This window comes from Python bivittatus, unplaced genomic scaffold, assembly GCF_059951505.1.
Source record: "Python bivittatus isolate LINGU-HERP-01145 unplaced genomic scaffold, Pbiv_v1 ctg000200_np1212, whole genome shotgun sequence".
Classification (NCBI taxonomy): Eukaryota; Metazoa; Chordata; class Lepidosauria; order Squamata; family Pythonidae; genus Python; species Python bivittatus.
The window spans coordinates 4,396,782-4,409,089 of NW_028277040.1; the positions used below are offsets into that span (position 1 = coordinate 4,396,782).

The window sequence follows — 12,308 nt, forward strand, 5'->3', positions numbered from 1 at the left end:
TCTTGGAAGAGTCCTGATTGTGCCAAACTTCTTCCATTTGAGAATTACGGAGGCCACTGTCCTCTTGGGAACCTTCAGTACAGCAGAAATTTTTTGTAGCCTCCCCCAGATCTGTGCCTTGCAATAATCCTGTCTCTGAGCTCTACAGGCAGTTCCTTTGACCTCATGGCTTTTGCTCTGATACGGTCTGCATTGTCAGCTGTGAGGCCTTCTATAGAGAGGTGTGTGCCTTTCCAAATCATGTCCAATCAATTTAATTTACCACAAGTAGACTCCAATCAAGCTGTAGAAACAGCTCAGCAATGATCAAGAGAAATGGGAGGCACCTGAGCTAAATTTCAAGTGTTGTTGCAGAGGTCTGAATACGTATGCCAATGTGATATTTCAGTTTTTTCTTTTTCATACATTTACAGACATTTCTAAAATTCTGTTTTCACTTTGTCATTATGGGGTAGTGAGTGTAGATTAATGAGAAAAAAAATGAATTTGAACGATTGTAGTATCAGGCTGCAACATAACAAAATTTTAAAAAGTAAAGGGGGTCTGAATACTTTCCGAATGCACTATATATATTTGAGAGACTATAAGAGTGGAGTATTTGTGTAGTTATAACTCTTTTAGAGGAATTCCCATACAAAAGCAGAAATGGCAGAGGGACTATGACCCACAAAAGCTATGCCATAATGAAATGGCCACACAAGGCACGCTGTTTTTGTTGTAAGACACAACACCATCATACAGAATTTTCTACCTGCAGACCTCCAGAATCTAGAACCAAAGATTACACTAAGAGGTCAGAACTGTCTCAACATCAAAACAACAACTATAATCTAAAGCAGTAGTACAAAAAAGCGGAACTATTTACCTAGATCATGCGTGGATTTGTGAAAGGTGTTGAACAGGCACCTCAAAAATAGTGCTGTATTATGTATGAAATAGACATTGCCATAATAGTGTCTATTTCATACATCATGCATCTTTAATGTTGAGACAGGGACCAGGCTGGAATTATTATTGGCCCAAAGCCATTAGGTAGCACTAGCTCATTCCAATATATTTGATGCTGACAGTATAAGACTTCTTTAATTAAACGCAAGACAATCATAATTAAGCAAGGCTTACCAGAGTCACTATTGCACATTCAGCTGTCAGCTGTGCTGCACTAAAAAGGGTACGTACAAAGCGATAAATGTGCTTGTGATCAGGGTCATGCTTACAGTAGTCATCTGGAACCTCTTCTCGCTGAAACATGACATAATTTGGAAGTACTTTAAAAATGTCATTGAATATAATTGGACTGAGTATTGAGCAAACATGCATAGGATTATACTCTTGGGGCTCATCCTCATGTTCTGCTTACTGCAGCAGGAAGATACCTCAATATCCATTTTTAAGGAAGATGTCCTCATGATGTCACTTCATCTCCCCCAGCCCACCATGGTAGATGCCTGAAATCGTCTTTAGTTGTTCTGCTATTTGAGTGGTGTAATCCCTCTTCTCCTTGCAGTATGGATCATCTATAATATCTTGATGCTTGAGGAAAAGGCGCAGTCAAGGACTGGAATATGCCTAGCTCCTATTGGCCACTTAGATCTGCTGCAGGCCCTCTCATTTGGCTGCTGGGCCCTGCTCTCTATGACCATTTTGGTTTGGGTTGCAGGAGAAAGCAGAGACCTGGCTTGTGCAGAGGTATCTGCCTGTGAAATGCCAAACAAGCACTTCAGAAAGTACGAGTTGGGTAAGGTGGACTCCTTATGTACACAAGTATAAACACACATCCAACAGTCTTTCAAAAGACCAATGGACTTGCCTGCACAAAAAAAAAAAAAAGATGGGTCACTGGTTATACCCCAAATAAATACATTATAGATTTTTCACTAGTCTTGACAAAATCAGATTTCATATGGCCATTCTCCTACTGGCTTTATTTTGGGGTGGGGTGTCACGACTTGGGCTATTCTGTTGGGCACCGTTGGTTGTGGACTCCACCTTTAAATGTGATTACTGCACTTCTGAAAAGGTTTATGGCTTTTTTTTTTCTTACATGGGAATATTGATTTTCCAGAAGATCCCATGTCAAGACAGACAAGCAAGCGAGTGCCCACTGGCTGAGGGGCACAGGAGGGGCACAGCATAATGTGAGATGAAATTCTATCAATGTGCCTGCAAGCTCCCTCTGAACTGACAGGGGTTTATTTAACTGATCTTGACATAAGTATATTGATCTTGTATTTCTGTGTCAGGAGGAGGAGGAAGAGAAGATCATCATCATCTCAGCTGACTGCTGGTTGGTAGGGCATGGGAGGAGCATGAGTAATGCAAGAGGGAGCTCTGTTATTTACTTATGATCTTTCTGCTCCACCTTGCATCTTCCCACACCATACTGACCTATCAGCTGGGATATTTTTCAGCCACAGTGGAGTATCTGTCCCCCTGAAGACTATTCAAATAACTTGAAAGACAGTAAAATCTATCTCAGACACATGCCCAAATCCCTCAACCCTGCCTGTTAATAAAGCTGTGGGGAAGTGCCTCTAGTACTGTGGAAGCATCCTGTATGAACATAGTTTATAGATCTGTAGACCCAAAAGGGATTACTGTTCACGAGTTTACAAAATCCATCTTTCTACTGAAGCTCCCTCTTTTCCAATGGCTCTAAAATGGAGAAAAGGGTCCTGCAGCAGCTCATTGAGGTGCATTCTAATAGAATTGAGGAAGTTAAGAAAAATAGGTAAGCTGCTTCATTTGCATGCGTGTCTTCTTTTCAGACAAGAATTACAGAAAGACTGCAATTTTCCCAATATAACTAAAGCTATGCTTTTTGCCTTCTCTAAGAAGACATACTGGAATTAAGCATGGAACCAAAGGCCCAAGGATGCCACTCTGCAGTATGTCCTAAAATTCAGGAAGCCAAAAGACACTCTGGGGATGTTTAAACTAAAATGCTTCTTAGTACATCAGGAGGATGAAAGCTAAAAATCCAACTTCATTTTTCTTGCAATCTTGATTTAGCTTATAAGCAAGCTGAAAAAGTGAGTATTAACATTTCAGAAATAAAAACTTAACATATTCACATCAACTGAGACTATGAATATAAAAACAATCTGATTTACCGTGAGTGGATGTGATTTTTCATCAAAAATATCCAGTGATCTATCTGAATCCCTGGAACAAATGAAGAGGAATGCCACTAATATTAGCAAAGCTTCTCTCAGACTGTTTTGATCAACCCTTGCCCATGGTCATATGCCAAGACACTATATTTTTTCTCTACCACCCTCTCATCTTTGCTGTTAAATCCTAAATATTTAAGGCAAATATAATAACACACACTATTGTATACTTCATAGCTTTTAACATTTGCTATTACACTTGTTACTTTTGATCAGGTAAGAGTTTACATGAGGCTTAGGCTGGAGAATAGGATTTAGAAGTGAAAAATAAGTATGGCTCTTGATGAACAATAACCTTTACTGAATGGCTATTCAGGAGGCAACCATCTCAGGTATAACATAACTGATTCACTAGAGAAATGGAGAATGAATATATAATGAATACTTTTGTCACTTTGTAATATTTGGAGACATATTCCCAAGGTTATCTTGCTTAAGTAAAATGTGAAACGTTTAGCAAACATCAATGTGCAAGTAAAGGATGTTATGCACGCTTCTAGCAAGGTAAGCCACAGAGGTACCTACTAGTGTAGAACATGCAAAAGTGACTGTAAGCTAAATGTTGATGTTTAATGCAACTCTGCTCTGTATATTAATTAGCCAGGAGAGAATTTGCTAGTTAATAGAAGGAAGGAAACCAGGGGTTCATGGAGTGAAACATTTCCAGGACTCAGAAGAAAATCAGTCACATGCAGACTTCTAGGATCAGTAAGAAATCAGACTGTGTTAGAGTTCTGATTTTCTTTTAGATGCCCTCAAAGCCTTTGCAACTATTTTACTATCAGGCTCAATCTCCATTTTGGGTGAGTTTATCTAGAGTTTTTATTCATAGCTTACGCTGCAAATTCAATACTTTTTTCTAAGCCCAGCACCCATCATGTTTCTATCTGCTATTTAATGTTTTCCAATGAAAGTATTATTTTAAATAAACATGTTTGTGCTGATTTGTATCTTGAGAGTCGGTAACCCCTCTTTGCCAACTTCAGCAAACTAACAGTTAAATAATTGCCCTTGTACAGTATTTTATTTTATTTTATTTTATTACAAGACATTTTCTTTCACTTAGCTTGCCCTATCTTTCTAACTGGGGGTGAGGGGAAGAGGGAGGGAGAAAGCGGTGGACCAGAGAAACCAATTACTGCTCTATTCACTCCAGGTTGGGTGGGCAAGGCTGGTGGGGGAAGTAAGTGGGAGACCCTTACACAAGGGATACGGGCAAGTGAAGAAGAATAAGCATAAGTGGTCAGGAGGAAAAACAAGGCAAGGCATGGAGAAAGGACAGGGGAATCCAGATATTGCAAGCAGAAAACAGCTCATCCAAGGTTTCCCAACTCCTTTACCAACAGTTTCTAGAAAAGACAGAAGACCATTTGTATGAGAGGTTGGGGGACTTGTGTGTGCGCATGGGAAAGGAAGTGGCCGATATCTCATCTGGGCAGACATTTGTTGACAGAATCAAAACCAAGATGTAAAAGCCACCATAAGGGGCATAAACATTCAAGCTCAAAATGCTTTCCGTAAAGACATTTTAAAGCCTCTGCCTTTTCCCATACTTGGTGAAGGATGCAAAGCCTAGCATTAAAAAAATATCACAGAATCCAAATAGAGTGTGAGCTATGCCTGATGAGTCACTGTGCAGCCTGTATTTAAGGAACCCCCTTCATCCCAAGGGACTATGTTTAACATGCTACAGTGGAACAGCAACTTGAGCAGTGTGCATGACAGACAGCTTTTCTTCCCCGGTGCCGCTTAGACGGCTGCTATGCACACAGAAGATGCCAGATATCTTTTACATCCTTTGTCTTCAGATAAAGGAAACTTTTTTGAAAGGGTTCAGGGAAACGTTTATGCAGCTTTCTTATGCAATGGCTTCCCTCTCAAGGCTGTTCACGGCCAACTCCCCATTATTTTAGTAGTGAAATTCAGCAGGGGTGGGGTGGGATCAATTAATTTAAAATAGCATCATTCAAATAAGCTAGGAGAAAGATTAAATCAAATTTCCTAGTCATATTTCTTCATATCTTCTGTAAGCGATGTTATTGTTCTGAGTAATAAAATATTTAATAAAGTATGTATTTCATTTTAAAAACTAGACTTTATATCTCTCTCACTACATATGCAATTTTGCATGCTTTTGTTCTTCTTTTTAAATCTGTGAAAGGTATTTCTTTAAAGTAGATTCATCTAGGCTTTCAGCTACAAGAAGTACCCACAATAGTTTGTGAGGTTATGGTAAGATTATAGGAACCTGCAAGGACCACAGTGTTGTCCTTTCTTTGCAGTCTTGATCCATTCCATTTCAGCTAATGGCTCCAAGCCCACGCTCACAATAACAAAGTGACAAACAAAAATAATGCCTTCAATTGAAAGATTGATACTGGACAGATTTAAGTATTTTATTTTCAGTAAGCAAATGTGAAACACCTAGGGTTTATTAGATCAAGTATAAATATGCATACTACATACATTATTAAACTCATCCTTCATTTACATAAAGAACACCTAATTTAATACAGTGCATTGGATAGAGGTCTTGATTTAATTTAATCAATAAGTCCACCACCCTGTCCAAATTAAGCACCCTTCAATCCTCCCAATTCCCAAGCAGACACTTCCTGAGTGTGTGGGGAGTTGGTCCATACACCTGGAGGTACCACAGCTGAGGAAACTCAAGATAACATCTATATATTTACATTTAATATTAGCCATTTAAAGGAACTTAGCATTTACTTTTTAAATGCCCAATTCTCATAAGTTTTAATATATTTAAAATTAAATAAATTCATTTTAAAAAAGCAAAATATTGGTTTTTATTTTGTAAAATCTATGTTGAGATATAGCTTATTAAAAGGCTTTAGACTGTTACATTTTCTTAAGTATGTCCTTCCTATGTTTGGACATAAGCTCATATCCAGTTATTCCACCATGGGAATCCCAGGATTTCTTAAACTTACTATTCTTTTAGAAGAGTACAAAATATAGACAAAATACCAAGATACAATACAGTATGATAACAAAGTTACACTAAACAATCCTTACACTGAAAAATGATAAAAAACCAGGAAAAAAAGAAAGGAAAAAAAATCTTTATATGGAAATCCCAATATATCAAATCGGGCCAACATACAGTATTAGTCACAGCTTTTGATACTTCAAGAGCAAACAGCTAAATTACAGACTGTGTCATTTCAAGGAACTACAAACCACAATTTTAGAAATGCTCACCTGTTCTTTATGTGATAGTATATTGCTAAAGTAACACTGTGAAAAGAAGGGGAAAGCATTTAATGTAAACAAAACTATGAATGTTGATATGTGATTTGTTAGATAAAGAACATTTTTATATCCAAATCATGTTTGAAACTATAGTTCTCTCCTCTTTCCCATGTCCCCTTTTCACCTTAAATTCGAAAGCATCAGTTTAGAACAGAACATCGTAACATGTTCAAGCCTAACAGACATTAATGTAAGGTTCAAACATTCTCCCATTCCAAGCAAGGTCCAAACCAAATCTGTGAACAAGCATGAACCTTGACAGAGTCAAAGCTAACACCCAAGAGTCTAAACAGCTGGTGTGGACATTAGCATGTGACATTAGGCAATGGAAGGGATGCCTTGATTGAGCAGCCTCAAAATGCCTCAGATCTAAGGCTCAAAATATCTCAGGGAAGTTCTGAATTCAGCATTCACCGTGCAAAGCAATTCTCTAATCCCCCCAACTTAAAAACTCCATATTATTAATATTTATAATTTAATGAATTTGACAGAGGTAATATTTCAAGAATACAATTTGGGAAGGGGGGTTAATTTAATTTAATTGATTTAGGCACGGCCTGAGTCCAACTGTCTTTTAACATGGTAGGACTTACTGCAAAGGGCTAAGTTAATTTGCATGGATTATCCTGCTAGGTTGGTAAGGGACAATGAACAGTATAAAGCACTCATAAGCAAAAGTTAAACTGGGTTGAACTTATGTTCAGCTGATACCCAACAGAATTGGAAATTAGTCTTAAAATCCTGTTACAGAAAAAAGGAAAATAAACTCTAATCTCTTTTCCCTGAATGCTGCTACATTGATAGTTGAGACTCAGTTGTATCATGCTTCATGTATGTCACAACTGAAATGCTCTACAAATTACACTTAAAAATGTTTTAATTCTAAGCTTTAGCAGTTATTTCAGCTAACACTATAGGAGGTATTTCTGAACAGTCAATCTTCATATATTATTTGTATTATAATATAATATAATATAATATAATATAATATAATATAATATAATATAATATAATATAATATAATATAATATAATATATAAACAGGTAGTTCTCACTTAACAATGGTAATTGGAACTAGCAACTCCTTCACTAATTGATGCAGTTGTAAAGAGTGATGTCACATGACCACACTGACTTACAAAGGCAGTTCTGGCAGTTCCAGTTGTGGTCATTAGGCACAATGTCATGTGATGCCATTTGCAAGCTCCTGCCAGCTTCCCCACTGACTTTGCTTGTCAGAAGCTGGCAGGGAAGGTCACAAATGAAGATCGAGTGACTGCACGATGCTGCAACCATCATAATTGCAAGCCAGTTCCCAAGCACCTGAATCATGATCATGTGATGGCTGCAACTAAGAGGTATGGTCATAAGTCCCCTCATTCATTGTAACATTGAACGGTCGCTGAATGAGGACTACCTGTAATATATTATTTAAATGAGCTGATCTTATACAAAATGGGCCCTTGTTTTGTGTTCAGAATTAATTATACTAGCTCTATTTTCTCACAGACTACAAAATTCTACTTGCTCAGACAATTGTAAAGTTCAGATATTTAAAGGAAAACTTTAATTTATCCTAATCTATGAGATAATAAATTCTGCCCTAAAATCTGAGGGTAGGTATGGAATTTCAGCCAAGAATGTATTGTTCTAAGTTAAATATTTTAAAGTTACAAATCAACAATGATACATATCTTTAAAGAGGGTCAAAGATAAGAACAGGAATAATACTATTAGAAATCAGTATCAGAGAAACAGATACAATGGATAACAAGGGGGAGTAAAATATTAGCTGTATCCCCACCTCCCAAATTTAGAGGACTTTGGAACCAAATTGATGCTAGCAGACAGATGTTGCTCTACTAATACTGGGAATAAGGAAAACAAATCTGTTTCAGCATATACTCATTTATCACTCCCTCTAGATTTGGCATGAGACTCTTGGATTTGCTGTTATTCATAGATTCAAGTGAGTTTGATCCAACTTAACCTCACACAAAGTGATACTTACCATTTTATTGTGCTCCTAAGATTAGGTTGGCTAACTGTGCTGTCATCTATAAATATAGTTGAACATGAACTATACTTTTTTGTAAGCTGCCCTGGGGAAACCTATATGGAAAGAAAAAAAATATACAGGAGTTTATAAAAATGTTTTGAAAGCCATGATTTCTGGGTTTAATCAGGATTCAGTGCTATGCATGTTAGAGTCACACAGACAGTGTTATTAAACAAAACAAATATATACTAAGGAGGACATTTAAATAGCTGGCCTGAGAATCAATACAGTAGCAAAAAGAAATCAGCATCAGCAGTATACTTGGCAATGGCCAGATACAGTGGTATAAACATCTACACCAATATTTTTCTTTTCTTGGTACCCTTCTTTCTTTTGAAGATTACCTAGCAAAGATATATAAAAGAGAAAGCAGACTTTCCAAGTAAGGTAGTGATAAAACACAGGGCCAGAAATTTGTTTGATTACCATGCTGTCTTATTGAAATATCAGAAACAAATTCACTGAGATTTCAGAAAGAAACCACAATGGAGTGAATCAGTCTCCCAGTCCCAAGTCAGATCAAGATCCATTTGTTGCTGTTTTAAAAAGGGTAAAACACATGATGTGACAATGTATTTAACATTTAGTACATCTTCACATCAAAGCAAGAGGAAATAAATGCAGCTAATGCAGCAGGAATAGGTTAAAACTTTATACTCAAATCCGGGAAAGGAATGTCAGAATCTAAGGACTACAGTAAACTGCAAGGAGTCAAAGACTCATCCATAAAAGGGGATATATCCTAACACAGGGGCGAGCTGACTGCAACCTTGCAGGCATTTCCCCTGTCCCCAATAACCTCTTTATGTTTGCAGAACAAGGCAGATTCTCCAAATCCCTGTGCTTCAAAAAAACACTCTTGCTTGTGACAAACTGCGGTCTATGTGCTCAGATTAAGATCCAACCAATCCAACATTCTTTGCTGAGCTCTTAGCAATCTGGAGGCCTTGGGTGAGCTATTAGATACATCACTGGTCTGCTGCCTATCTATGCTTTAGAATTCTAGGTGTTCTATTCTACTCCAGCAGCAAAGTGTCTCTGAAACAAATTGGAACCAGAAGTACAGAAGATTTATTTTATCAGTTTTAGTAGATAGTATTCATACCGAAGGCTCATGTCAAGGGATTCAGTGCCACTAACTCCATGAATTACAGATGTCCTTATTACTATTAAAGCATATATGAATGTGTTGTTCTATCACAGTTTTTCTGGGGGGAAGAGTTGCCTTTAAGTCACTCTTCACTCCTGGAGACTGCCTGGACAAGTCCATTAAGTGGTTTTGGCAGTATTTTTTGGAAGTGGTTTGCCACTGCGGTCTTCCTAAGGCTCAGAGAGAGTGCCTACTTATTTATTAAAACTGAAGCATTAATTAGGCCAAGATAATATGCAGCAGCCCATGTTCATACCTGGATTTATTCTGCTAAAGGGGATTTTTAAAGAAGCCCATTTTAATCATATTTTCACCACTCAGTTAATTATTCAAACCAGAGATGCACAACTTGCAGTGTGCATACTCTTTGCTAGAAGGCTTGGGTACAGCTTGTGGGGTCCTTTCTAAAGCTACTGTCAGGTTTTGCAGCACTTGTTCTTTCTTCTACCCACTTCCTTCTTTTTGCAAAGAATATCTTGCCATCACCTTACACCCGCCCACTGCCCTACGTTACTTAATTTTCTTCTGCTGCTCTGAAATAAAATATATGGCTTTTCCTAGTAATAAAGAGGAATAAGAGGAGGGGAGACAATGGGACTATTTTTCCTCTGTAGCTTTAAAATTGTGAACAGGAGTAGAACTTTTCTTCTCCCCATCACATTGATTGCAAGTTCCAAAGTTTGAGCAATGCCAAGAACAGCTTTGCTTGCCCACTATAATGTAAAGCTAGGGAGCTATAGAATATGACGAAACTAAAGTTATTTAAATTATTATGTAATTTAATTCAAATGTCACCCTTTTTCCCTTGCTGTATCTACTGAAAAATGGTAGCCCATGATTTAAATAATCTGAGAATTACACACCCTGCAATCTTAAATGCTTGAAATCCTTTTACTTGCTATTGTACTTTACAGTTATCTTACAAGCAACTTTTTCTACCACCACAAAAATAAGGAAGAGAGACAAACTCTGGGATGAAAGTCCAGTTGTATATCTTTAAACCTCTTCTACTCCATTCACCAGAAAAATAAAAGATTTTCATTCTACGGAGAAACAGGAAGAATGGACTATTTTCCTTTCACAGCTATTATATGTACTTACATGGTTGATGTGGTTGCTCTTTCTCTTCTCTCTCACTGAAAAGGGAGAAATAACTTCAGTCAATCAACCCTCTGATTTTTAAATTCTATTTTAAAATACAGCACCTGTCTAAAGTTCTCCCTCTCTACATATTCAGTCTTGACAATAACTTTGGTTTATCAGAGAATAATGTAGGGTCATAAAAAACACAGTGAGGCAGCTTGTTGGGGGTTTTTTGTTTTGTTTTTTGGAAACTTATTGCACCTAAATACTGAAGCACATTTCATGGAATAAATACCACTCAGTTCCATAGAACCAACTTCCTTTTTTTCTTTGTTTCTTAGAACAGGGGCAATAGCAGTAATTCATCCTGTGAATCAGAGCATCTACTGATTCAAAAATTCTTTTACAATGGTAACATATAAAGTAAGCCAATAAATAAATAAACAATAAATGGCACTGGTTTTATAAAAAGACTCAGAAAGTTGTGAAATAATTATTTATAAACGCTGGTTTTAGAAAAGTGGAAACAATCTGTTAACATTTCATGACCATCAAGGAGGAAAGTTAGTAGAAAATTCTACCAGTAAGCATTACCATGTTTATCTGAGATAATTCAGGCTAGAATGAGAATTTTTCCCACTAGGAAGATTTGCACTGACTGGAGTAGCACCTTCTGGAGGGAGTGAATCCTACTTGCTAGGAAATACTGCAAATGAGGAAGTCTCTTCAATCACTGGTCATAAGACAACTACCTTCTATTCTCAAATATGGCACACAACCATTCCTAGCTATTCTACTGAATGGGGAGTATTAAGAATGAATTAAGAGGATTAAAAAGAAACAGTTTCAGACAAATAGCTGTCAGAAATGCAATGAAGAGCAAGCAAAAATGTTGAAGCAAAACAGCACTTTGTCAGAAATGGAAAGGAATTACACACCCACTCCATCTCCCCTTGTCCTCTGTTTTAAAGGGAGCAAAAGTTAGCTTACCATCTGTTTGGGATTTGCTCAAGAAAATTGTGCTTGCTCTTGGATGATCAGATGGGTTTGACTCCAATGCTAAATCTGAAACAAAAAATACAAAGAAATGCTATTCAGAAATGACTTTCTTTTTGGAAGAATAAATAAGAGTGAAAACCCAAATCTTGTTTAAGAAGCATTACATTTTGAATCTGTTTCTGGAAAATCCCAGGACATACTTCTTAATAAATTATAATTTATTCCTAGTATTTATACATTAATCTCACATGCTCAGACACTTTGAACTGTATCTCAGAATCCTAACAGTAGCTCTGAACCATAGAGATTCTAGAATTAAAAGTACACAGCATGGATAAGTTAATAGACTAAATTATACTTTCCAAAGGGCGCCCAATAGCTTGACATTAACTTAGTTTTTCATTCTGAAGGAAAAAAGTGTTAAGTATACCACCCCTTTTACATAAAATCAATGGTGTTTCCAAAAAATTCAAAAAGCTGTTAAATGTATCAAACCCATTTCGCAGTAACAGGAAAAATACTTAATGAAGAATAACTACAAAATGAATACGCTTTGGCACAAAGATTT

The 12,308-nt window shown here is 37.0% G+C and overlaps 1 protein-coding gene across 3 annotated transcripts in view; it reads right to left on the bottom strand.

The window, feature by feature from the left end:
• CCNYL1 (cyclin Y like 1) overlaps positions 1-12,308 on the bottom strand; it is a 37,381-nt gene that overhangs the window by 10,696 nt on the left and 14,377 nt on the right. For all 3 annotated transcript variants that reach the window (XM_088135605.1, XM_088135604.1, XM_088135606.1), the window contains 6 exons: positions 11,732-11,806; positions 10,760-10,794; positions 8,461-8,561; positions 6,399-6,434; positions 3,114-3,165; positions 1,123-1,242 (listed from right to left, as the gene is read on the bottom strand). In XM_088135605.1, the coding sequence (XP_087991731.1) occupies positions 1,123-1,242; positions 3,114-3,165; positions 6,399-6,434; positions 8,461-8,561; positions 10,760-10,794; positions 11,732-11,806 (419 nt within the window). The remainder of the gene's footprint in view (positions 1-1,122; positions 1,243-3,113; positions 3,166-6,398; positions 6,435-8,460; positions 8,562-10,759; positions 10,795-11,731; positions 11,807-12,308) is intronic.